The sequence below is a fragment of the Diabrotica undecimpunctata genome, chromosome 1 (assembly GCF_040954645.1).
Source record: "Diabrotica undecimpunctata isolate CICGRU chromosome 1, icDiaUnde3, whole genome shotgun sequence".
NCBI classification, from domain to species: Eukaryota; Metazoa; Arthropoda; class Insecta; order Coleoptera; family Chrysomelidae; genus Diabrotica; species Diabrotica undecimpunctata.
This window is the reverse complement of record NC_092803.1, coordinates 11,514,402-11,542,331: the sequence shown is the minus strand read 5'-3', so window position 1 is coordinate 11,542,331 and position 27,930 is coordinate 11,514,402. Positions and strand designations below refer to the sequence as shown.

At 32.3% G+C, this 27,930-nt stretch overlaps 2 protein-coding genes across 2 annotated transcripts in view; one reads left to right on the top strand and one right to left on the bottom strand.

The window, feature by feature from the left end:
* The first annotated feature begins 51 nt into the window (after nt 1-51).
* Nucleotides 52-18,104, top strand: LOC140444658 (mitochondrial 2-oxodicarboxylate carrier-like). Its single transcript, XM_072536422.1, has 6 exons — nt 52-393; nt 449-657; nt 713-775; nt 13,775-14,047; nt 16,414-16,595; nt 16,831-18,104. Exons 1-6 carry the CDS (start codon nt 330-332, stop codon nt 16,946-16,948), a joined length of 909 nt encoding a protein of 302 aa, XP_072392523.1. The 5' UTR covers nt 52-329; the 3' UTR covers nt 16,949-18,104.
* Nucleotides 18,064-27,930, bottom strand: part of LOC140444663 (uncharacterized) — a 129,342-nt gene continuing 119,475 nt past the window's right edge. The window contains exons 3-4 of the mRNA XM_072536427.1: nt 18,323-18,420; nt 18,064-18,201 (exon numbers count right to left, since the gene is read on the bottom strand). Of these exons, the coding sequence (XP_072392528.1) occupies nt 18,120-18,201; nt 18,323-18,420 (180 nt within the window). The 3' untranslated portion in view covers nt 18,064-18,119. The remainder of the gene's footprint in view (nt 18,202-18,322; nt 18,421-27,930) is intronic.

Here is a 27,930-nt window from a genome sequence, read left to right as displayed (position 1 = left end):
TTTCACTTGGAAAATGATTTGAAAAGAAATAGATTTCCTTGACACTCACCTCACAAAGAAGGCATTGGATTTTTAGGTTACGTTGATCTGACCGACGATTTTTTTTAGACACTTAAATTTTGTTATGTGTGGCAAACAAAGCAGTATCTCCCCTCCTGCGATTCTATGTGGAAAAATGTTGATTAATTCTAAGTAATCTCTAATGTAATATAGTTATCTCGATTTAAGTGTTTAACAGTTTTTAATTGTATAAACAATTGGTTAATGTACATATCTAACAAATTTGTGTATAATATATAGTGCTTTTGGAATTTTTAACACATTCCACAATGGGTAAAGTAAAAGAGACACTAAAAGAAGCTGCGATCCAAATTGGATCTGGGGGATCAGCAGGTAAGTTTTTTACCATTAATATTATTGTATCCACTAACATTTTTTTGTTTTTAAGGCTTTGTGGAAGTTTGTATAATGCACCCCTTAGATTTGATAAAAACTAGGCTTCAAATACAGTCTAGAGCAATGGACCGAAATGACCCCAGATACTATAAAGGCATTATAGACTGCTTTGGGAAAATGTATAAGCACGAAGGAATGTTTTCCTTCTGGAAAGGAATAGTGCCTCCTATTTTAGCTGAAACCCCAAAAAGAGCTGTTAAAGTATGTGAACTTGTGTGAAGTACTACATTCATGTACTTATTTTGTATGTTTTCAGTTTTTTACCTTTGAACAATACAAACAGTTCTTTATGTTTGGATCTGCTACCCCAACCCCTCTAGTAAGTATTATTATTTTTTTAACATTCCAAGCTTTTAAAGTTGTTTTTTCTCCTTCATTTGTTATTGAATAAAATATATATTTTTTTGTTATATAATTGTCTAATTATAGAATCAATTCTGCAATATTTTAAATACAGGGCAAGGTTGTTTTGTTAATTTTTTTTTGTATTTTTGCCAATATTGAAAAATACATAGTCACAGTAAAAATTTGGTTTGGATTCATAACATTTCCAAAATACAGTATTTACATTAAACACACTGTTTAATACATTTTGTTATGTTTCAAAGCAAATTTTAAAATGATATATATTTTATGATTTTAATTGAGGATTATTTATTTCACCTGGTCATCAATTTTAATACAAAAGTCCTATTTTACAAGGTCAGTTATAAAGAATTGTCAAAATTATGCTGAATATTCAGAAGCAAAAAAACAATATTTTACACAATACATTGGTCACCCCTATAGCAGAAAGTCTTTTGGCAAATTCATCATATGAGACATTATATGATTTGTTTACTGGAAATTAATACACTATAATACTGTTTTTACTTTTAATATAAATTTTATTACAGCTTTAAATCAAATAGACAACCAAATGTATTAACTAAATAACACAAAAAACTTACAAGGAAGTAAAAACTTCTTCCAGTTGGCTACAGCTATGGGTGAAATACCGGCTCTGAATGTCTGAGTCAATGTTGCAGGTTTTTTAGGCAATAATTTTGTTATCTTCCTATTAACTTTTTTCCCTGAATTTTTCCTTCAATGATCAATCAAAGTTTTTGTATCTGTCTCTCCTTATTACTTACTCAATACTCTTTATTCATGTTAAAAATTTAAATCTTATATCTTATGTTGTAAATATTTATGAATTGAATAAAATGAATTTTTATCAATATTTTTTTAATTTCATTTCAGGCAAATTTCTGATATTTTCCGGCAGAACATTAAAACATTTTATTGCCCAATACCCTGCTCCATTTTGACAACTTTTCAAACAGTAATATGCTGATATCATATTCTGTTTGTGCCTAGTATCATAAACATGCTGGTAAAATATTGGCATTTTTCTTCATGAATCAAAGGTTTTCAAGAATGTACTGTGCCGGTACAGTAAGAATTCCCAATCTTTCATAAGCATGACAGCAGGCTTCCCTAAATCCCAAATCAGCAAGGACATTCACTGGCTTTCTCTGCAGACCAAATACTCTGTGAATGTTAGCTGCTTATTATGATATTTTTTGTTTTTATTAACTTTACATTTAGTCCAAGATTGTCACAGGTGTTTTTATTTTTTAAATTATTGATTAATATCCCGTACTGTATTGAAAGTGACTCTGAGAAAGAAAATTGATTTAATATATTTGAGTTATATCTATTTGATTCAGGTTTGAAGCTGAGATATATTTGATGAAGTTGGATGTTATCTGTGAAAAGTAATCATTAAAAGTATTTGGACTGATATTAGGAGGTCGGCTAGTATTTTTCTTAACACCACGATGTTCATTTATGATTTTCCACATAGACTTTATTGGATTACTGGAATTCCTGGCGATGTTGTTGTTTGTCATGATTTTTTGCATTCAGTATTGCAAGTTTGTATTGCATTTTAAAATCTTTATAGATCCTCTCGGTGTCTGGTGACTGATACTGTTTTTAAGCTGTTCTAAAAAGTGCAGTTGAGTTCTTATAGTTTTTAAGTCATTTTTAAACCAATTCACTTTATTAGTTTGATTGTCCCTTACCTTATACCTCTTCTCTGGGAAATATTCCAAATAAATTTCTTAGAAGAAAATACGTAAATCTGTTAAACTTTTCATTCTCATACTTGCCCAATGTATGTTACTTTATGCCCTTTGATCATTGGCCAAACTTATGCATTATCTTAAGACCTTCAGTGTTTGTTGTTCTTTTGTTTCAGGAAATATATTGTATTCTCCTATAAAGGTATATTTCAAAAGCTTCGATGTTTTTTTCTAGTGAGCTGTTAAGAGTCCAGCTCTCACAGTTCTAGAGAAGAATTGGGAATATATAAAAGCACATATATAGTATGACTGAATTGTGTTTCAAATAATGTGATCATTAAAAGTTGTTTTGATCAAGTCTGTTCTTGAGATGACGCAAGCATCTTATAGAATCTCTTTTTCCTTAGACGGATTTGATCATACAATGGAGACTTTGACAGAGAAAGTTTTCAACAGAGTCGCGTTCTTTCTGTTTCTCTTCATAGAACGAATCAGATGTAGTGTTTTCCTGAATAAGTCCGTCAGGTAAGTCGTATTAATTTTTGTATAAGTCATGTTCTACTAGTATGGATAGGGCATTAAGAACTTCTTGTTTTCATTATTTACTGTAGAATAAAATGATTGATTTTTCCTTTCAAATATTCTACTACTCTGTTTGTCTTCAGTACTATTGGTTTTACAATTTTATTTTTATCTGTCTTGGAAGTAATGGGACGTGATTTTATTAACGGTGATTCAGTCACGGTGATTCATAAATCACCGATAAGTAGCGTTCCTTGCTATAATAACTTCGATAACCGTAATCGGTGACCAGATATGATATCAATTCACGGTCACCGTCTCACAAAACTTGCTTATATAATAAATATTATGATCTCTGTGAACGTGATTTGGAGAACGGTAACTAACATCTGGGGATTTACCAACGGTGAATATTATTAACTGAAATACTAGATATTTTATGTTATTATTTACTGATATTTGTCTTTTTAAAATAATGTCATTTAACACTAGAAAGTCGGAGGGGCCAATTTGGCCCCTGTTGCGATTTGAAGTTATTGTAGTTCTTTTATTTGACACAATAATAATTTCATATTTTATGACTTTTAATATTTTGATACAAAGTCTTATTTAACGCAAAAAAATATTGTTTACTAAATTTATTAAATGGATTTTCTAACAAACCTACCATAGAAGTCTGAAGGGGCCAAACTGGCCCTGTATTAATTATTATCGTTTTCTCGGAAATTTGACGATTTCTTTTGACTTTCTGTCGGATAGATAAAATTATGTTTATGTACGTTTATTCCTAGAAGGTATTTTGTTACATACTGTTTGTTCCATGAAAGTATTTTGTTTATTGAGCGGTTTATTAGGTTCTGTTGACTCTCGTTTCTAGAATATTGAAACATTCGTTCAATTGTGGACTCGTAATCTCGTCGTGGACTATCAGAGCTTGAACTTCTTGAAGAAATACGAAAAATACAAGAAGATGTTTCGGGAGGTGAATCTGAATTTGCAGAAAATAATGAGTCAGACGATGAACAATACGTACCACCACAAAATAATGATTCAAGTGACTCTGATGCTTCAGAGCAGTTAGAAAGTTTTATTGTACAAGACTCACCAATTTATGTAAACACTGCTTCTACAACTCAACAGCACGAGTCAGGTAATTTTATCGTGAATCCAAGTCCATCTAAAGAGAAAAAGAGGTCAACAAGGAAAAACTATTTCAATCGGAGACACCGAACAATCGAAAGACGGAACAACGTGGAAAGTTATTGATTTTGGATCAGTACCTGGTAAGATTATGATTTTTAGTATCTTCATATTCATTGAATATTTGCTCATTACAGGACGCCGCGCTCAGCACAACATTTATCGAGAGGAATCAGGTCCTACGTCGTATGCAAAAAGGAACGTGAGGAACAATTGTGTGGTAAGTGCTTGGCATCTAATAATCAACGACAGCATGTTACGTCATATAAAAGAATGCACTATTGCAGAAGCACATCGATGTTTGAAAAATGACACATGGACTATAACTTTCGAAGAACTGGAGGCTACCCTTGCTATTATGTACGCAAGAGGAGTCTACGGCGCCAAAAATTTCCCAACCAACAGCTTGTGGTCAACAGTATGGGGTCCTCAGTTTTTTAGGCAAACTATGCCACGAGACAGATTCAAGGATATTATAAAATATCTCAGATTTGACATAAAGCAAACGAGATCTGAACGATTGAAAACCGACAAATTTGCTCTAGCCTCTGCGGTTTGGAATGAATTTATAGAAAATAGTGGTGCATGTTACAAACCGGGAATAAATCTTACTGTGGACGAACAACTACTGTCTTCTAAAGCCAGGTGCCCGTTCACACAGTACATATCAAATAAGCCGGATAAGTTTGGCATACAATTTTGGCTTTTGACATGCGTGGAATCAAAATATATTGTAAATGGTTACCCTTATACTGGCACTGATCATCTACGCAAGAAAGATACAAGTGTTGGTGAACATGTTGTTTTGCGGTTAATGGAAAATCAACTGGGAAAGGGCAAAAATGTTACGACAGATAACTACTTTACATCGTTAAAATTGGCCAAGGCATTGCAAAAAAAATCAACAAGTCTTGTGGGTACTTTGAATCGAAACAGAAAGGAAGTTCCTCTAAGCGTAAAGAGTAAAAATGGAGAATTATATGTTACCCATATATTCCAGATCGACGAAAAGATAACACTTACTGCATACCAAGGAAAGAGTCACAAAAATGTGCTTTTGTTGAGCTCATTACATCAATCAGTGGATGTTGCTGTCGATGGAAAAAAACTTAAAAAACAGTAAGTTTTTATAATAAAACAAAATACGGGGTTGATGTAGTGGACCAAATGGCGCGTCTTTATACTACAAAAGTTGCTTCAAGACGATGGCCAATGCACGTGTTTTATAACATTCTTGACTTAGGAGCAATAAATGCATGGATTATTTATAAAGAAGTTACTGGAAGTAAAATCAGTCGTCGTAAGTTTATTCTTCAGCTGTGTGAAGAATTACGGGCTCCATACCTTGCCTCCCGAAATCTGGTACTATACCCAGCACCACCGGATTTACCAATCACCAGCACTGTTACTAGCCAAAAAAGAAAAAAATGTCAGTTAAAAATGTTTTGTAAAGGAAATCATACTTCCAATGAGTGCCACGGCTGTAACAAGGCAATGTATGGCAAATGCCAAAAACTGCAAACTGTATGGTGTTCCAAGTGTTTAAAATGAAACTAAATAATTAAATCAAATTCTATCGTCAAGAGTTTATATAATTTCTTAAAACTGTTATTTTTATTTTTTGTTTATTCCCAAATAAATAGTTAATTCTAAACTTGGTTTTTATTGATTTAGGAACTTGGGGCCAAAATGATCCCTTCGGGCTTTCTAGGTAGGTATGCTAAGCCCGACTTTCTAGTGTTAACGTATTGAATATATTTTTTCTTTCATAAAAACATTCTTAAAAGTTTATAAAAAAATTTAAGTAAAATTCTAGAGTTATTTTTAGTTTTATTTAAAAGATAAAGCGTTGTCAAGAAAATTATGTATAATTGTTTATATTGCTTTAAAAATGGATTACTTTACCTATTGTTAGTATTCTAAATGTATTATTATAAATCAAACTATCTAGTTGCGTTAAATAAACATATTTATTATCAGCAATATGTTTTTATAGTACTACATAACACAGACTGATCGCGATCGTGTTGTTTAGTTTACTATACTTGTGACTACCTGTTACTGTACATAAAAGAACGGTGATCAGGTCACCGTTTAAAATCACCGTTATTTAAAAATCACTGTCACTGATCACGGCGTGATTTAAAAATCACCACGTTCACCATCACTACTTGGAAAAGAAATAAGCGGTGACTTCGAGTTGTTGTTCCTTGTGGCGGACTAAGTAGTACTCAGAGTATATACCTTCCTAGTAAGGTAACTCCCATAGAAAGTTTTGGAAGAGAGTTTCTAGCGCCAGATACGGACGTGTCAAAACTAATTTCATTTAGCGGCAAATTCAAAACGTAAGTTATGAATTTTACGCGCCAACATTTACAAAGTATGCTTTTAATGGAAAGTAAATATAGTCATAAAATAAGAAATAAAAACTTATTCTATGCCAAAAGATATATTCTCTCTGTCCAAAAATATAGTATACACTTACACATATTTTTATATATAATTGTATAACATAATATCTGATCCAGAGAGAGTATATATTATGGTACAGGAAAGTGTTTATTTAATATTTTATGATTATATCTGTTTTCCATTACATTAACAAACCAAAGTCCCAAAAACAACAAAATAAAACACAGACAACCTGACACTTGTTTATTTGTATAATTTTCTTTCGTAAAGTATTGGCTACAAATATCCTCATCCTCCTCATTTCTTGAGCCCTTGTTAAGGTGTGGGTGGAGACACTCTAAATATTGTTAGCTTGCTGTCTCCATTGGCTGCAATTCTGTACCAGATGGACAACTTCATGAAGGGATTTTTCCACCAATCTTCATTTCATTTTTCCATCGTGTTGGAGATCTTCCTTTTGATATACAAATATGGATACCTCTATATTCATTAGTAATGGTTTGTTGTAAGTTCCATACCTTCTAAAATACTCTGCCTTAAAGTACCATCTGTAGATAACAAAGTGTAAACTCTAGCATTTCTGTGATCCTGCTCTTCAGGATCATCACAAATTAGCATGTGCCTCCATGTAGCTATTGCTCAGAAGTAGAAGATCCATGAAAATCTAAAATAATGAAATATTATTAAAATTAAGAATGTATGACTTTTTTTATAAAATAAGGCCAATTTTAGGAATGTAATGATAAGAGTTAAGAGTTTTAATAATTTTAAAATATATATAGTATATAAATATAACACTAATGTTGGTTAAGATTTAAAGGTAATTTAACTACAAAAACAAAATGTACAAAATGGTATCGAGTTTGTATTTACTAACAAAAGTTTGGTATAATTAGGTGCTGTTCTTACCTGGTGCTTGTAAAAATAAACTCCTAATCCTCAGAATGTTTAATAGTCATTTTTCAAATTTTAACTTTCACCCATCAACAAAAAATATTCTTTTGATTGGGAATACTATACCATTTTGGTAATGTACCTTCTTCTCTTTTAGCAGTGTTTATTAGATATATAAAAATTGATGTATACTGTTTTTATCGCCTTTTTCTAAAATTTGGGATACGGTGTTTTTGTAACGCCATTTGCAACCACTTTATCTTCATCTTTAAAATGTCTAGAGCAAACACGAACATTATTTTAAACAGTAAGTGGTGTAGAATTGTTTAATCTTTCCCTCTTAATAACCGTCAACCATTCCGAAAACATGTCCATTTCATTTTTCGGATTTGGAAAACGAAATCGACTGCTTGTGTAGTCGGTACAATCAGGAACACAACATTTTTTACCTTTTACTGTATTTTGTTCCATTTCAACGATGGTAAAAAACTGTTCTCCCTATTATTTTTACAATTTGAGATGATAATAACAAAGACAAAACTCAATTTGCAATGGCGCCCCAATCTAAATCAAATTCCGCCACCTCACATGCGTCTCCCGCTATGTTATACCCCCACCTAAAGTGACTAGTAGCGCCGTCGTCATTACGAACGGCTGGGCCCATGCAAATCACTCTCCCCACCCGTCCTATTCCGCTTACTACGCTACTATTGGGATGTATTGTGGTAATACTAAGGGTGATTAGGGATGACTAAGACGGACTAAGGTGGATAAAGGATGATTTAGAATCATTTATATGTTTTTTTGATCCAGTGCCTGTTCTATTTCATGAAGGGAGAGAACAGTGGAGAAATAATATTCCTTTAATGTTTATCAACTTCTATAATTTTTTTTATTTTCTTATTTAAAAGAAAGTAACATGTTTATATTTTATGAAAGCAATATGTTTTTTTTTGTTATATATTAATTTTTTATTTAAAATTTAAGATTCTCTCATTGGCACTATAAATAGTTAATTTCCTCAAATATTTTATTATAAATAATTTAAAAAAACTTTTATAGTAATAAATACGTCATAAGACAATAGTTCCGTATTGGAATATTCTTTATTTCCTTTGTTTTTTGGTTAATATTACGAATGTACACAAAAGAATATGCTTTACAATTATTTCAGCTGAATAAATAACATTAACTCTTAATTTCTAACCTGATGGATTTGTCACGTAATCGTCATCTGCCAGATATAAAAAATTTATCTTTTTTTCCTAATCTGCGGTAATTTTTTTATCAATGTTACGATGTATACATATCTTAGTATAACATATTTGAATTCAGAAATATCATACACTTTATACAATGGAATGTTAAAATACCAGTACATTATATTGACAAAATGTATAACGGGTGTATTTAGAACTCCAATACTTTATTATTATCATAAACTTCGATGTATACGAGCAGCTTAAACTTAATTTTCTGCAAAGATGTAACTAATAAGTACCTGCACGAAAAACGAGCATCTCTTGAATTTTTGATAAAATTGCAACACACTTTATTTTTTATTGTAACTTTTATCGACTATTGGCATGCTCTGGTACAGGGTTTTAAGTATATTTTAGACAGGAAATGCATAGGAAAAACTTTTATTTAAAGAGAACTATACAAACTTACAAATTAATGCAAAAAAAAATAAAATAAAACAAATTTCTATTATTACCTCAACAAGTCTGTATAACCACATTTATTCTTCTGGCCATACTGTTAATTAAGTTTAAAACTTCATTCTGTGAAATTGCTTCCCCATCAGCGTCCTTAGAGACAACGTACAATTCTGTATGCGCCCCGATGATATACCAGCCCCACACCATAACTGAACCCCCTTGAAACCTTACTTTAGCGCTAAAAGTGCACTCGGCATATCGTTCACCATTAAATTATTAATAACGATATTAATTATTTATAATATATAATTATTTAATTATATATTAATGATTAGGATTAATAATTTAATTTAATTTAATTATATAATATATTTAATTTAATATTAATAACGATTTTTAAAAATGCAGAGAAAATGTATTTTAAGTACACGACATCAGGAACAACTCAACCATTTTAAAAAACGCCAAGTGTTTTGTTTTCTAATTTTTTTTTACTAAAAATTGAATATATTTTTAATTTACTTATTGCTACCATGAAGCTAAAATTAGCTTATTTTATTATTGTTTCCAAATTCTATAATTGCTTGAATTTGCTGTGATTAAGAACTAATTATTTCAAGGTTCGTCACTGATCTTTATCTTCTGTTTTATTATTGATGCGTTACGTCACATTTTATCCTTAGTCATCGCACTTTGTTTAAAATTAGTGGAAATTAATCAATAATGAGACTAATATGTTTTTTTATTGACTCTAATATTTTCATTGTGCTGACATTGAAATCTAGAAAAACAATTGATTTACAAATACATCCAAAAGACAAGCCAAAATTGCTAATTTCTAGTTCCTATATGTTTATTTAAAACGATAATTTTTGGAAGTTTTCGTCAGATTTGCTAAATTTATTTATATATATATATATATATATATATATATATATATATATATATATATATATATATATATATATATATATATATATATATATATATATATATATAATATAATAACGGATTGATTACGGCTGTCGCCGCTTCTCCGCCCCCAATTTCCATTTTTTTCTGTCATATGCAATTGCCTCTTCTAAGTCTCTTAGAAAGAGTGGTCGTCCTCTCTTTCTTCTTTCAGGAGGGATCCATTCCAGTACTCTTCTATGCCATCTGTACTCTGGCATTCTTTTAACATGTCCGAACCAGATTAATTGTTTTCTTTCTATGTCATCAGTGATATTTCGCTCCATTTTCATTTCGTTTCTTATTTGTTCGTTTCTAACTCTCTCCAGTTTCGGTCTACCGCAGCTTCGTCTCAGATAATCCATTTATGTCGTCATAAGTTTGTTTCTATTAGCTTTGGTGACGTCTCATACTTCCGAACCGTAAAGTGTAATACTTTGGACTATACTACGGTAAATTTATTTTTTGATTTCTCGTCGAATTATTTTTTGCCAGAGAAGAGAGTTTAAGGCACAGGTCGCTGCTCTGCCCTTGTTTATTCTTTCCCTGATTTCATTTGCGCTATTTCCCTTCTTGTTGAAAATGACCTCCAAATATTTGCAGGATTGCACGCCTTTGATTTTGTCTTCCAAGACTAGGTCACATATTTCATCTGTTCCCACTGAGAGATATTCACATTTTGTCATATTCATATTTAGACCTGCCACATCATATTCTTCTTGCAGTTTTCTTACCATATAGCTAAGATCGTAGCTGTCTTCGGCAATTACTACCTGGTGATCCGCAAAGAAAAGTGTATATAGCTTGTTTTGTTCCACCGTTATCCCATGCTTCTACATTTTTTTACCCATTTCACTAAGGATCTGTCCAAATAGATTTTAAATAAGGTGGGTGACAGACAGCAGCCTTGTCTTAGTCCCTTTTTTGTTTGAAAAGGAGAGGTGATTTCTTGTTCCATTTTAATTCTTGCAAAGTTTTGTTCGTAGTATTTTTGAGTGGCGTTAATAAGAATTGGGTTTATTTTCAAGTTACCCATTTCTATCCATAGTTGGGAGATCGGTACACTGTCATATGCTTTTTCCAAATCTATTAAAGCCAAATGGGTTTCTCTATTTCTCTGCACTCATTTTTCCATTGCAATTTTTAATGTGAAAATATTATCCATAGTGGAGCGTCCGGCCCTAAATCCCGCGTGTTCTTCGGGTTGTTTGTGTTTAATATCATTTTCTATCAGGTTTCGTAGTACTTTTGAGTATAGTTGGCCTATAGTAGCAATCACTGCGATCCGTCTTTGTGTCTTTCTTGTGTATTGGAGAGATATACGATTGTCTTTATTCTTCTGGAACTTCTTCTCCGTTTAAGCATCTTTCGAATAATTTTCGGATCATTTCAAACAGTTTTGATGATCCATACCTAATCAACTCTGGATGTATTCCGCCTGGGCCTGGAGATTTTCTTAATTTCATTCCCTTCTGCTTCTTTCACATGTTCTATTGATATTTCTTTTCTTCCTTCTACTTCCACTTGTTCATTTGTCTGTTTAAACCTTTCTCTTCTCTCTGTTAATAAGTTCTCAAAATCCTCTAACCATGTGTTCTTTGGTATTCTATTTATTATGACTTGGTTTTTTTGTCGTTTTTCTCATCGTTTTTATAGTTCTCCAGGCTTCAGAGCTCTTTGTTCCTCCTATATGGTTGTCTAGGTATTGGCATTTTTGTCCACATGCACTATTTTTCTTTTTAACCACTTCTCGTTTGACTTCTTTATTCAAGTTTTTAATTTGTTGTTTTGTTTGGTCGTCTCCCTGTTCTAATAACTTTAGATATACTTCCTTCTTTCTTTTTATCCTTTCTTCCACTTCTTTATCCTAAGGCATCTAGCGCTGCGTCTTTCATGCAGTTTTTTATATGTTCGTATTCATCCGTCGTTGATCTGTGTGATTCCTGTAGTTTTTGTGCTAGTCTCCAGGAGTAAAGTAACTGTGTGCTCTCGTTATCTAGATTGTCTAAGGTGTACTTAGTTCTTTTTATTTTTTCTCTGTGTTCTTTGTTGATGTCTGTTTGGTTCCTGTCTACGAATGGTGTATATATTTTTCCTATTATCAGGCAGTGGTCCGAGCCGCACTCTACTCCTCTATTCACTTTTACGTCCTGTACTCTTAACTTAGTTTGTTGTCTTGTTATGAAATAATCTATTATCGATTTTAGACCTCTTGTGTGCTGATACCAGGTGTATTTATGTATGTTCTTGTGGGCGAAAAAACCATTCAAAATCTTTAACTCATATTATTGGCATATATTTATGAGTCTTTCTCCGTTGTTGTTAACAGTTTCTTCTCCATGCATGCCTACCACTTTACTTTCGACTTGTTTTCCTACTCTGGCATTAAGGTCTCCTCCGCATATAATCTCATGGCTGTTAGGAATTTCGTTCAGGATTTTTCTAAAGTCTTCTTCAAAAGCTTCCTTTTCTTGTACTGAGTAGTCATCATTTACGGCATACACCCCCAGAATTGTTATTTGTGTTCCTCTTAGGAAAATCGTAACTTTAATAAAATGTTCGTTATATGCTTCCCAACATTTAATATATTTTTCGAATTTCTTGTGTACAAATATTGATATCCCTGCTCTTGCTCTTTTGCCACTCCTGAGAAGAAATGTACATAGTCTTTTAATTTTTCGGTTCTATTTCCTTTTTTCTTGGTCTCAGAGAGAATGGCTATATCTAATTTTCGATTTACAAATTTATGCATAATTTCTTGTTGCTTGTTCCGGATTCCCTGTATATTTTAGATTCCGTATTTCATGGTCCATTTTCGTTGCTGTTTTTGTCTAATGTAATTTCCGTCCGGCAACCGAGGCTCATTGGATCTTTTAGCACTGTAGAATTTTCACAAGTGTAAAGTCGCTGGCCTTACGACTTAACCCCTATCCTTGGTGGACCGCATTTTCTGTTGGGGTTCATTCCCCTAGCCTATATGTTCCAGTTTTTAGGCGCCAGAAACTCCCCTTTTACCCTCTCTCGTCTCCTACATAACGCACTACCATTGTACGCCATGTACCCAGTGGTTATGCGACATGGTATGTCTTCGTGGACGTGAGAGTAGGATTTGCTGGCAGAGCTGAGTTTTATTCCTAAAACCTCCAACTCATTCGTTGGAAAACAGTGGGCATTTCTTAGAGTTTTGTTACGACAAAAGCATCGGCAGCTCCATGTCGCCTCCAAGACCCCTTATCAGCCTTTAAACCACTGCTAAATTTATAAGATATGATATGCACTAAAAACTATAGACCTTTGACTCTGGATACCTAGAGCTCTTGTATCAGCGAAAATCTTCTTACAGCAACAGTAAGGTTTATGCAAGCTGCCTTACTGTGCTGAAGATTCGTCTTTAGGACCTTTGTTAGTGGTAATTAGCACCTATTTGTTGCAGCTATAGAGTCCTCGACTGAGATCGCACCTCTGCACGTTTCTCTTTTATTTTTATTTGAGTTCCAGATTTCTAGACCATCACTTAAAAAACTTGATTTAAAACAATAGAAATATGTCACTGTATTTATATCATCTCACAAATCTATTCTATTTATCGTATATCTAAACTTTTTCCAGACATTTTCCTTGGCAGGACTCGGAGCAGGAGCCACTGAGGCCGTTTTTGTCAACCCTTTTGAAGTAGTGAAGGTGTCTCTACAATCCAACAAAGCAAAATCCAGCGAAGTCCCTAGCACTTGGGCTGTAACTAGAGTTATTATACAGGAAAATGGGTTCGGTTTGAAGGGTTTGAACAAAGGACTTACGGCTACTGTTGCAAGAAATTCCATATTTAATATGTTTTATTTCGGATTTTACCATTCTGTGAAGGGTATGCTGCCAGAATGTGAAGTAAGTAGTAAAAATATTCGATTTGAGATATATATTTTAGACTGCATATCATTTAAGTTGACGACTTGTATATCTTTTTGTTACTGTCGTATAACATCTTTAAGTATAGTAAGCATTTTCATAGCACCTGTTTTTTATTAGCAAGTCTAGTTTAGTAACAGTAACAAATTATATGTTCTGGTGCTAAGAAATAGGTACCGAAGGCGGACTAATCAGAAAAATTATCAACTGAAGATGTAAAAGGCAAGGCAAATTACTATATTATAGAGGTCTCTTGTTAATCATTATGACAAATACAGCCAGCTAACTGATTCTTAATGATAATAACAAAATTTAGAAGTACGGAATGTCTTATTGCGAGCTCTGTTTGTTGCCACCACTAATATGTGGTTTGTTCTCATTTTACCTTTCTTTGTTTTTTCGATTTAAAAAATTTGTTTTGCTATATGTCTTATATACACTAAGATATGCATCAAACACTTAACATTTATATATCTGTTATGATTCTGTGTTCATCTTTATACCATTTTTATTTATCGTTTCCTCACCATATTTTCCCATTCTGCAAATATATTGACCAACTAATTGGTGCTGAAAATCACTAATATATTTACTAAAGGCTAAGCGGGATAAGGTGGTAATAACTACACTCAGCTGGATTCTTACTTGGAATTGGTCACTCGAAAGTACATATCTAGAAACCCTTTAGCCAAATTTTTAGCTCCCTAGGTGGTCCTAGGGGTCTACCATCGCAAAAATGTTTTTATAACAAAAAAAAAACGTTTCCTGAGCTTTAAAAAATGCAGATACATTTTCATGTACAAAAAAACTGATTTTTTCAGATTTTTTGAATCAAAATTGAACTTAAGAATTTTTTGGATATCTAGGTAATTTTTGGTAAACTTCTAATTAATTATTTTTCGTATATTTTTTCCGTTTTTTTAACTGGCTGGGTTAGATTTGCCATTTTATCTGTGGAACATCCTCAAAATTAGAAAAATCCCATTTTTGTGCCTTTCCCCCATTTTTTTCACCACTTAAACTCAACCGCATGTCGAATAAAAAACGATTTTTGATATATTCTTTCGTTATTTCTAATAGCGGGATTAGGTTTGTCATTTTCAGACAAAAACATACTCAAACTACGACAATCTCTCTTTTTTTATATTTCTTTCCATGTTTTTAGCAATTTTTTCCCATTGCCGCAATTATTTATTATCTTAGCAATGCAAGGCATGTCAAAAATTGTTAGACCTCAAAAATACTTTCAGACTTATTTATCACATCAGATACTTGACTGACCCCTTAATAAAATACCATATTGAAGAAGACTAGAACTGTTGTAATGTGATTTGAACATTTTTTACTATTTTTTAATTTTATAAAATTTTATTATTATTAATATGAAATATTAACTTGAAAAAAATGTCTACTATGAAATTAAACATAATTATTTTATTAATTTAATCCGTAAATGATAATATTTAAATGATAATCGCCACTCAAATAATGGGAAAAATAAAAATCATTATTTGTCACATTTAAATGAGGTTATCTAGTAAAAAAATGAAAAAAAAAATCACCAAAAATACAGTTTTTTCGAATTAAGTTAATGTTTCGGTCTGAAAATGGCCCTGCTATTAGAAAAAACGGATAAATAGATGAAAAATCGTTCTTCAGTCATATGGTTATGCGCTAAAAACAGAGAATAAATATTAAAAAATAGGCATTGTCGTATTTTGAGCATGTTCTGGTCTAAAAATGGAAAACCAGATACAAGAAATGATGAAAAAATATATCAAACATCGTTATTGATTATGCAGTTGAGCTTATGTGCTAAAAACATGGGGGAAAACACCAAAAACTAGAGTTTTTTTTAGAATTTTGAGGATGTTCCGGAGCAAAAATGGAAAATCTAAGCCCGCCATTCAAAAGAACGGAAAAAACACACGAAAAATAATTATTTGGAAGTGTAAAATTACCTACATATCTTAAAAATTCTTTGAAAAATTCAAATATTTTCTAAATTCAATTTTGATCCAAAAATTTTGAAATAAATGTGTTTTGGGCATGAAAATGTATGTTTATGACTTTTTTCCGATTGTTTAAAGCAAAGGATCACCCAGGAACATTTCTTTTTTTGAAAAAACTCATTTTTTTCGATAGGAGTCCTCTGGAACCAGCTAGGGAACTAAAAATTTGGCTAAAGGAGTTCCTAAGTATGTACTTAAGAATAGATAAGAATCCATCCGAGTGCAGATTTTATCATCTTATCCCGCTATACTCTTAAAAAGAGTCAGTGATATTAATAATAAATTTCAAGGAATCAGTCATAGTAAAATCATTGACCAATGTTTTCATTTTAGAATCCTTACACAGAATTTTTCAAGAAGATTGGACTCGGTTTCATTTCAGGAAGTGTAGCGTCTTGTTTAAATATTCCATTCGACGTGGCCAAATCCAGAATCCAAGGCCCTCAACCGGTGCTTGGTGAAATCAAATACAGAACGACGCTCAACTCCATGGCCATTGTGTATCGGGAGGAAGGGTAAGTACTTTTCTTATTAATTGTCACTTCAATGACATTTGACATGTCATTGGTTATTGTTTTTTAAGACCTTTTTTTAGGTATATATACTTTCTGATATCATCTAAACAGTTACAACTCAAAAACGCGGAATTATACCATGCTAGTACTATCAGTAATAAACTAAGGAAAACACTAATAAATTTCTTACGCCACAAAGAATCTTTCATATACTAATATTAATTTTATTTTACAGATTGGCTGCCCTATACAAAGGCCTTCTTCCGAAAGTTCTCAGGTTGGGACCAGGCGGTGCTATCATGCTTGTTGTTTACGAGTACTCACACAAATATCTGACCGAAGTGTTCAAGTAATCGCCGATTCTTATTGACCAAAGAGTGATTTGCATTTAGTTAACATAACAAATTGCTTTTTTATTTTGCCATAACCACATAAAGCGTTTTAAATTCTTGAACTCGCCACGTAGATGGCGTCGTATGTCATACATCATATATCAGAATTTGCCGTTACTGTCAAAATACCTTACTAACTTTCAAAAGTTATTAAAATATTTTGATATATCAGTGTGAAGTCTTGCCATATTTGTTAAAGGTATGAGTTCACTGTTACCATATGATTATAGGAATTTCACATAAGTGTAAAGATTGCCTTTACTGTTAAGGTTTGTGATTACTATCAACATTGACATTACTGTTAAGAGTGGTCGAATAAATTGAACATTACTGGCGATACCTTCTTGTCGGCATGTTTTATTCCTTTTACTTTGAAGTTATATGTAAATATTATTAATTTGATGTATTTTTACAATTTATAGACCACTGTATATTAATGAACTTACCTCAAATAAGCACATTATAACCACTTTAATAGTAAGAAAAGAAATGGTTAAAAGTCTTCCATATAACGGAACAGTTATTTAAATGTAAATGTATGTATAAGTGTCAAGTGTCATATGTCATTTATATACTTATGACGTCATTAGTATTTTTCATATAGCTCAATGCAAATGCAAGGTGCCTAAACATTTGACAATATTTATTTTTCAGTTGTCTATTGGAAACAGTTTTTTTTTAGATCTTCCTGTAACTTTTTATCTTCCAGCACAAGTTACAATAGATATGGTTTAAACGTACTTATAAAAAAATCTATTAGCTTGTAGTAATATATAGTCGATCTTCTTATCGGAAAAGCTGCAAGCGTAATTTTGAGGCTATAAACAGGCATTTGACAATCCATAAAACCAAAAGTATGATAATATCTTGTAGGTTTAGTCCACCTTGTGTATCTAGTCAGAAAGGTGTTTTTGTTAAGTTTTTTTTGTTCAAAGCTTTTTTATATTTTATTGACAAGTGGCGCTACTTATTCACTGGTAACATTATCTGTTTATAATAAAGAGGTTAATTTACCTAAATCATTTATTTGTAAAATGTGTATAAAGTGAACATTGTTTTTTATTTTTTACACTGGCATTTTATGTTCTAAAGAATATTAATAAATTTTATTGCCGATTTTGATTGTTTTAATTTATAGTTTCAGGCTTTGGCTTCCGATGTGGCTGTGTAGGTTTACTAGGTCAGTCTTGAGTTGGTCGAAGATTTCGGTGAGGCTGAAACAATGAAAAAAAATTTTAAATTCAACAAATTTAAACAATAGCTGTTGGGCAGAGGTTACCTACAGTTCTCCCTTGGATTTTTGCACAATTATGATATTGTTAAATAAATACTTGCCTTCGTTGATAAGGATCTGCTTCTTGAACCTCTGTTTCAGTAACAGTTGCTATGTTCTTTGTTTCTGTGTTTACTTGAATTCCTATAGATTTCATATCCTAGAATAAAAATAAGGAGACAGTCAATATGTATTAAATACAGCAATATGACTACTACAAGAAGATTTACATCATCCAGCATTAATGATAAATATTAATGATTTTCAGAAGAAGGAAACCAGTTTTGTGGCTCATTCTAAAACTAAAAGATATAATTTTAAAAAAGCAAATTTTCCGTTACTGTACTCAGAATTTCTTAATTACGACTGGAATTTTTTAGATATGTCTGATGATGTAAATACAGTCCTAGAATTATTTTATGCTAAGATATATGAATTATTTGATATGTGTGTACCAATATACAGAAATTATAAACATCAATATCCTACATGGTACAATGCGGAAATAATTAGAATAATAAAGTTGAAATCAAAAAATATCACAAATTACAAGAAAACAGGTAATATACTTTATATGCATGAATTTAAAAGGTTGCGAAAAATAATTAAACAAATGATTAAAACTCAATATAACGTTTATCTTGAAAAAATTCAGAATAGTATTTCTAACGAATCTAATAATTTCTGGGCATATGTTCATGCAAAGAATAAAACTTCTAGAATCCCAGGTGAAATGTGTTACATCGGCGATACATTTAATAATCCTCGCGATATAATCCATGCTTTTAAGATGTTTTTTGAAAAAGTTTATTTACCTGTCGACAACAATGTATTAAATAATCAAGAATGTAGTGATATCTACTTACCCACTATTAATTTTAACGAATTTCAAGAAAATGAAATTTTAGTAGCATTTAAAAGAATTAAAAATAAAATGACGTCCGAAGCGGATAATATTCCAGCATTTTTAGTGAAAGATTGTTCTCGGGTATTTGTAAAGCCACTTCAAAAAATTTTTAACTTATCAATACAAACGGGAACTTATCCCGAATTATGGAAAAATGCAAAAATATGCCCTGTATTCAAAAACTGATCGAAATCTGATGTATCCAATTACAGACCGGTATCTCTGTTATCCAATTTTTCAAAGGTTTTCGAAGTAACTCTATATAATAGTATTTACTCTTCTGTTAGGGGATGGATATCACCTTATCAACATGGCTTTATAGATAAACGTTCTACTGTATCAAACTTAGCTGTAATAACTCAATATATTTCAGATGTTTTGGATGTACAAGGTCAAGTAGATGTGATATATACTGATTTTTCTACAGCGTTTGATAAGGTTGATCACAAATACCTTCTCTTTAAATTATCAAATTTGGGATTTGCTGGAAACATTTTAAAGTTACTTGAAAGCTATTTAATAGGTAGGAACCAATTTGTATCCTATAATGGTTTCATATCAGAATAATCTTTACTACATCCGGTGTTCCACAGGGATCAAATCTAGGTCCATTGTTGTTCCTATTATATATCAATAATTTATTTTTAGATATCAATAACAGAAAATTGTGTTTTGCGGATGACCCCGCAAGATGACCGCCGGGTGACCTCACCGAAATTCAGGGGTCAGATCTTGAAAAATGTGAAAAATGTAATAGCATTAAAGATTTAGGAGTTATATTTGATTCACAATTAACCTTTAACAACCATATTGAGCAGGAAGTATCCGATGCTATGAAAATGTACGGTTTTATCATCAGAAACTGTAGAAATTTTAGCGATATAAGACCGATTAAACTGCTGTATCTATCGCTGGTGCGAACAAAACTAGAATATTTGATATCCCATTTATAAATGCTATATGCAACAGATTGAAAAGGTACAACGGAAACTTTTAAAATATTTAGCTTTTAAGGGTGATGGAGTATATCCTGGCCATGGTTATGATTACGATTTGTTATGTAACAGGTTTAATATTGTAAGTTTAGAGTTAAGAAGAATTATATTTTCGGTTTTATTTTTATGTAAGTTGTTACACAACTGTATTGACTGCAGTAATATATATAGGTCAAATTAGATTTAATGTGCCAAGAATTACTTCCAGGTCGACTATCGTGTTTACTTGTCCACGTGCGAGAACAAATATGTTACTGAAGTCACCCATTTATATTATGTGCAATAATTATAACAAAATATGCAACCATTGTGATATTTTCTCATGCTCAATTAATCATCTGGTTGATACCGCACTGGTTTATGGAGTACATTAGATTGTCAATTTTTTTTGTGAATTTTTTTCTTTTTTATTTCTTATATACGTAGTGATTTGTTTGATTATATTGTTCTCTCTATTTATTTTGTTTTCACCTACTTATTTTTTGGACTTATTTTTTTTTTACTTGATATTTTTGTATCACCTACTAATGATTGTATACTAATTCAAATGTATCTTAAATTTTTACCCTAGAAATGAGAAACTGTTGGGTAATAAAGCTACTATTATTATTATTCTGATTATTACAAATTCATAAAGAATCAAGGTGATTTTTCGAGTATGTATAATATTAAGAAAATAAGAGGAACCAGTTCACGTCCAAGCAATATTTTAGCCCTGCAGACTGTCCTATATTATCTTGTCCAACTTTTATTTTTTTGATAAACTTTTTAACAGATTCATTGGACTTTCGGTAATCCGATAGAATCTATTTGAACTACGAATCATACTACATAATTATGTATATACATAATTTGTACCGGCTCTTCCTATGACGCGACTGAAGCAATGTTTCGCCACCTAAAATTTGATATAACGTTTTACTATTTTTTTTTTTAATTCTTTTATAAAAGGTATAATAATAAAAACCCTATCGGGCTACATCACAGAACGGTTTCGGAATTAATGTTCCATCATTAGTGCTATCTGGATGTACATGTTTGAATCCACTAAATATGAATAAAAACTCTTCAAATGTTGTTAGATTTTTAATTATAAACTTGATGTTTAAGTTACAACAAGAATAGATTACATTGCAACGTAAGACTTCACTGCAGGTTGCTAATCCTTAGACGAAGTGTCTGTGTGGACTTGTTTATAGCAACTATTGCAGCAACAACTGACTTGTTGAGTTGTTGCGTACGATAACGATCCTGTATTATATGTCTATGCGTACAACATTCATGAATTGACTGACGTTAGTGCTTACAAAACGCGAGAAAGTGGTTTAATACGTCTACAACCTTATTATTCCGAATAGCTGCAAGCAAAGTTAGGATAGCCGTGCCCATCGTCAACATCCGGGATGGATTGCCACCGTAAGAAGAAGAAGAAATGGTGTAATCCATCTTATCAATAAATTGTGGACGCTTTGTAAGTGTTAGTCAGTCTTATAATAAACAAATTACAGTGCTGCATACTAGAATGATGTTAGAGCACAGCTATTAAACACTACAATGATCTGCTTTACATGTATCTGCTAAATAATAGAAAACTCGAGGGAATACAATAGGAAAAGCGAGGGAACTCAACATACCAATGCTGCTCTATTTCGTAGATTACACAAAGACTTTCGATTCAGTAAAATGGGATCCTCTCTGGTGTATATTGGAAAATATGGTAGTACCTAACCACATAGTTAACCTAATAAGAAATATGTATGATAAAAACTCAGGCAAAGTTAAAATACACGGAATATATTCAGATGCGTTCAAAACAAAGAATGTAACTAGACAGGGCTGCATACTATCACCATTATTCTTCTTGCGGATGTTGGCGGCCATCATGGCAATCTGTATTTTGCAAACTGCTGCTCTGAAAAGATTTGTGTTGTTGTGTTAAACAACTAAGTAGATTTTTCAGCCAGGAAATCTTTCGCCTTCCTGGACTTCGTTTTCCTTCTGCTTTTCCTAGTAGAATTAATTGCAGCAACCCATATCTTTCGCTGTTTCTCATGATGTGATCGAGGAATTCGATTTTGGCTGTTTTTATTTGGTTAACAACTCTTTTCAAAATATACTTAGAGAAAGTCTTGACTACATGGAAAAGAAAATGCGAAGTCATGGGAGTACCGGTACGGAACGAATACCTATATACGTTAAGCTTGGCAGACGATCAAGTAGTGATTGCACAAGACCAAGACGACCTCAGCTATATGATGAAGAAACTACCAGAAGAATATACCAAGGCTGGCCTAGATATTAACCTCGCGAAAACAGAGTACCTATCTACAAGTGAAGAAAACATAGAAGATCTACAGATTGGTGACAACGTAACAATCAAAGGAAAGGATAAATTCAAATACTTGTGGTTTATAATCACGAAAAAGGCAACAACAGAGGAAGAAATTACACAAAGATTAGGACAAACAAGAACAGCAATCCGACAACTTAACTCAGTATGGTGGGATAGACACCTAAATATGAAGACAAAAACACAGATTTATAAAACATTAGTGCGAAGTATTATGACATATGGGGCTGAAAATTGGATCATAAACAAGAAAAACAGCAGTAAGATAGTAGCAACAGAGATGGAATGCCTGCGAAGATGCTGCAGAGTAACAAGGATGGATAGGAGAAGTAATGACGAAATAAAGCAAAGAACATCAATAGAAACAGACATACTAACATACATAGAACAAAAAAGACTAAAGTGGTATAGACATGTAAGAAGAACTAGCGACAGCAGATGGATAAAGAGAATAACCGAATGGAGCCCCATAGGAAGGAGGAAAAGAGGACGACACCGAAAATCCTGGAGGAACGAAGTAGACGACGGCATGAATAAGAGAGGCCTAAACGATGGAGAATGGGACAACAGAGAGATGGAAACGGTTGAGCGAGGGAAGGCAGTGAATACTGTAGAATCTCTGCATATATATACAACTCTTTTCCTTTTTGCATTCCTAATAAAACGTCCTGGTTAGTAACAATGTCGGTATAGGATATCTTCAGGATTCGACGATAAAGCCACATTTCGAAAGCCTCAATTTTCTTGCAGGTGGTGTCTGTGAGAGTCCACGATTCAACTCCGTACAAAGGTATAGGAAAGATATAACATCCTAGTAACCTGATTTTTATGGGTACTGATAAATCATGGCATTTGAATAGCTTAGCCATTTCTTGAAATGCAGATCTTGCTTTCTCTATACTACATTTTATTTCTAGGGAATGGTCCCAATTTTCATTGACTTTGGTACTAAGGTAGGTGTATGTTTTTACTCTTTCTATTGGTTGACCATTCACACTGATTCGTTCAATTTGCTGTTCCTTCTTAGAGATCATCATACATTTTGTTTTCTTAATGTTCAGTGAAAGTCCATATCTCTGACTCACTTTTGTGATTCTATTCATTAACTCCTGGAGGACTTCATAACTATCAGCGAATACCACCGTGTCATCTGCGTATCTGATGTTATTGAGACATTCTCCGGTAATTCGAATTCAGACTTCAAGATCCTCTACTGCTCCTTGAAAGATTTCCTCAGAGTATATGTTAAACAGCAAGGGTGATAGTATACATCCTGTCGGACTCCACGTTAGATTTTGATATCGGATTCTCCTGCCTCTGTATGGATAGACGATGTTTGATTCCAGTAAAGGTTGCTATAATTCTTAGATCACAGGTATTTATTCCAATATTTGTTAATATCTCCATCAGTTTATTGTGTTTACTGTATCAAATGCTTTATGGTAATCAATGAAGCATGCATAAATATCGCAATTCACATCTCTACATCGTTGAAATAGCACTTTTATGCTAAAGAGAGCCTCTCTCGTACCCACTGCGTCCCGAAAACCAAACTGTATACGGCTGATTTTTTCTTCGCATAGTCTATATATCCTTGATGATATATCCTCCTATAATGATTTTTAGAAACAACTTTAAAATGTGGCTCATTAAGCTGATGGTCCGGATATCATTGCAGGATACGGATTTTGTTTTCTCTGGTAGAGCAATAAACGTTGACTTCAGCCATGATCTTGGTATTACTCCGTTTAAATATATGTCATTGAATATTTTTGTTAGTTGTTGAGTACTGTCGGTGTTAAATAGGCCCAAAAGCTTTGCCATCTTTTAGTTGTGATACTGCTTTTTCCACTTCATCTGATATGATTGATAAGTGGTCATTACATATGTAGGACGAAGGTTGTTCGGACCTATTATCATCAAAGAGTTCTTGTATGTATTTGGTCCATATTTATATTTCTTGATTTTTATCTTTGATGATGTTTCCTTGTTTATCTTGCAGTTTGCTAGCTGTGTTGGATTTTTGAAGACCAGCTGCTTGTTTTACTGTTTTTGTACAACATATATCATCATTATTACAACATATATTGTAAATATATAATGAGAAAAGTACTAGACGAATGGGATGGAGGAATCCCAATAGGAGGCAGAAGAATCAGTAACCTGCGATATGCAGATGATACACTAATTTATTTCGGCTATACAGCTAGAATAACGGGGACCATGGAAGTATTGGTAGAAGAAGAAAAGATAGAAGGTCGAATACTAAGAGAAAAATCTCAACACGATGGGCAGACCAAATGAAGACTCTGATGAGAGAATCCCTACATGAAGCTGTCCGTATGGCACAGGATCGCAGCCAATGGAGACAAGGTAACAATATTTACACACCACACCAACATAATGTAAAATGTATCCCTTTTTAATGGGACTTTAAAACCTAATCAAACCATTCAATCATCAATATTACCTGTTGTTATTTGTTTATCCAAGGAGTAGCCGGTACCGATTTTAGAGATAGTGCAAACACTCCTGACCACGGCGCAGTAGACGAAATTTGGTTTAGTCCCCACTTCCATGCGAAACGCACTGTACTATGCAACGTGAAAGGTAGAACGTTTCAGTTTGGTTAGTATAATTCCACTTGCAATAGAACATTTCTGCCTTTACGTGAATTTTGACTGAACAGAAGTAGTAGAGGGTAATAGAAGAGTTGCTGGACTGATTTGACATATTTTTGAACCTCCATTTGGTCCGGACTCATTTGGCATGAAATATCAGAAGTAAAAACAAGTAGAACAAAAAAAAAACACATTTTGCACTTATTTAAGAAGTTTTATTCATTTATTACACTAAATAACATTCCATAATAACAAAAATTAATAATAAAACAAAAACATAACTGATCACTTACAAAAATTAAAGTGCCACTATCGAAAACATCTTTAAAGTTTTTTTTTTCTATTTAGCAAATTTTTATCTTCGATAACAGCACTGCAGTAATAAAAGAAAATCTAAAGTAAACACAAATAAATAATTATCATCTACTATAATTTTGAATAAGGTATCACAAAGTACAATACACGTAAGGTAGGTAACACTTATAGTTATAGTAAAAGCTCTTTGCATAGAACAATGAATAGAAAATTGGATAGTAAAAAATTCGCTTCATAAAAACTATGCTTAGTAATATTGTCAATTGCTAAGCGTAGTCAGTTGTTTAAGTTGTAAATAGTTATTTAGTATTATTTATTCAATAGTAAATTTTCCTTGTGATTCATTAAAAAGGTGTTTCATTTCCGTATAATTTTTTAAGTACATGACAAGTCTCACGTTGACTGTGGATGACTGAAGTAGCCCAGAAACAGGGTTGAGTTGAGAGCCGATTCTCAGAAAAAAGACATTATTTTCAAAACAGTTTATAAAAAAGCCTCGGAATAGAACGGGAATTCGAAGACGAAACAACCAAGAAAAAAGGACATGATGATCAGAAAACAAAACGTACGTAGGAATAAGTAAAGAGATCAATAAAGTGATAGATGAATTGAAACACTGAGGATGTACTTGATAGTTGCTACAGAAACCAAGAAAAAAGGATAGGGGTCTGAAAATATGGGAAATATAATTGCTTTAATCAATATCAATTAACAGCAGTATTTTAATACACAGGGGATGAAATATTTTTTCATGGGAAACAATAAACGGAAGAATGATAAGACTTGATATTGACAACAATATATACCGTTAATGATGATGGAAAAGCCATATTTTAGCAAAGGCTAAACTATCAAAAATAATATACATAAAGATCTAGAGAATTGATTTTGCTTGGTAGATTTCATTACAAGCAGTAGGCAGATACGGAGAAAAAATGACGACTAACAACCGAGAAGGACTTATATCAGTATGTGAACAAAATAAGTTTCTTACGGACTTCATTAAGGAAATACATCAGGAAATTTGCAGAGAAAAATATTACTAGAAAATAAAAATCTATCATTGACTACTCCATTGAAAAACAAAAGACTGGGACAGATTTCCAAGATGTAAGATTTAACTTCTACTAATGTCCTCTTAGTAAAAACAAAAGTTAGACCATAACAGTTAAACGAGACATAAATATATAAACAAAACTACAATCTGTGAGGACTTAAAGAAGCAATTATAATTAGATACAAGGAAAACACAGAACAAGATGTTATTTTAAAATCAAGAACTGGAAAAATAAAGCTCGAAATAGATCATAAGAAGAAAATAATTCCTGTATAGGCCAAACGCAAAAAGGTTGTCCATCCAGTGATAATGATGATAATTAATTTGACATGTTTCGTTGAATTTTAAAGACAGTTTAAGATTATTCTGAGGAAGAATCATCATGGTGGACGTCAAAAATACTGTTGTGTTTTATGATTTATGTTATATTACAAAATAAATAACGGTTATCCATCAATTAAATAATAAAGAGCTTTTACTGTACAACAAAACAGCTAGCTAAGTAAATATACAGTTAAGTAAAAGCATTGATTGTATAATCTGAGTAACACAAACACCATTGTTTGATTTGTATTATCAAAATTGGTAATTTTTTTCGTCACATTTTATGTATAATCATAAGAATGAAATGAACTTTTGCAATGATAGGCAAAAATAAGCACTGGGTGTCCTTTACTAAAGCACTGCAATTCTCTTATGACATGGTTATGGCTTTTATTTAAATTAAGTTAGGTACATATCTTTTCCATGAAATATTATAAATAACTTCTACTAAGGACTTATATGTAAGTTTTCTTTAAGAAAAAAGTAATACTGGATAAATTTACTGCTCGAAATATGGAGAAAATTATAATATTTTATGGAGAATTAATGTACCTAACTTATTCTCACATTAGCTTCACTCTCCTCTCTTAATACTCTTAATACTGAATGCCTTAAGTAAAGAACACCGAAGGACCTATAGACTTTAGTAATGTTAGGAGAAAATCGAGGTAAAAAACAAAACTGTCAACGTAAAAAGTAGCAATTATCAAGAGAAAATCTAGAACAAATCATATTATGAGTGGCTTAGTTCCATGCTAACCTAACCCACAATATTTTATATTTCGCGCTTTTGTGCTCTTTGGCTTTAAAATCATCATATCGGCGTATGCCAAAGTTACCTATCCCTTATTTAACATAAAACAAGGTCTATGATCAAATTTAGCAAACAAAACTTACTTTGACACAGTTTGAGCCAGTGCTGCCTAAACCACTAAACATGGTGTGGCACACATTATTAGACATAGCAGGTGACGATAGCGATAACGACAAAAACTATGTAGCAGATGACGAAACTACAGGTAAGATTAATATGTTTCCCGTATAACTTTTTATTTCCACTCGTAGTAATTGTCTTTTTTGCATAAAAACAAAATGAGGGTT

What these genes read in the sequence shown, in the direction of transcription:
- LOC140444658 (XM_072536422.1), top strand. Translation starts at nt 330, where the DNA reads ATGGGTAAAGTAAAAGAGACACTAAAAGAAGCTGCGATCCAAATTGGA. An exon ending in CCCCAAAAAGAGCTGTTAAA is followed by an intron (nt 658 to 712) that starts GTATGTGAACTT and finishes GTATGTTTTCAG; the next exon opens with TTTTTTACCTTTGAACAATA. An exon ending in GTATGCTGCCAGAATGTGAA is followed by an intron (nt 14,048 to 16,413) that starts GTAAGTAGTAAA and finishes TTTTCATTTTAG; the next exon opens with AATCCTTACACAGAATTTTT.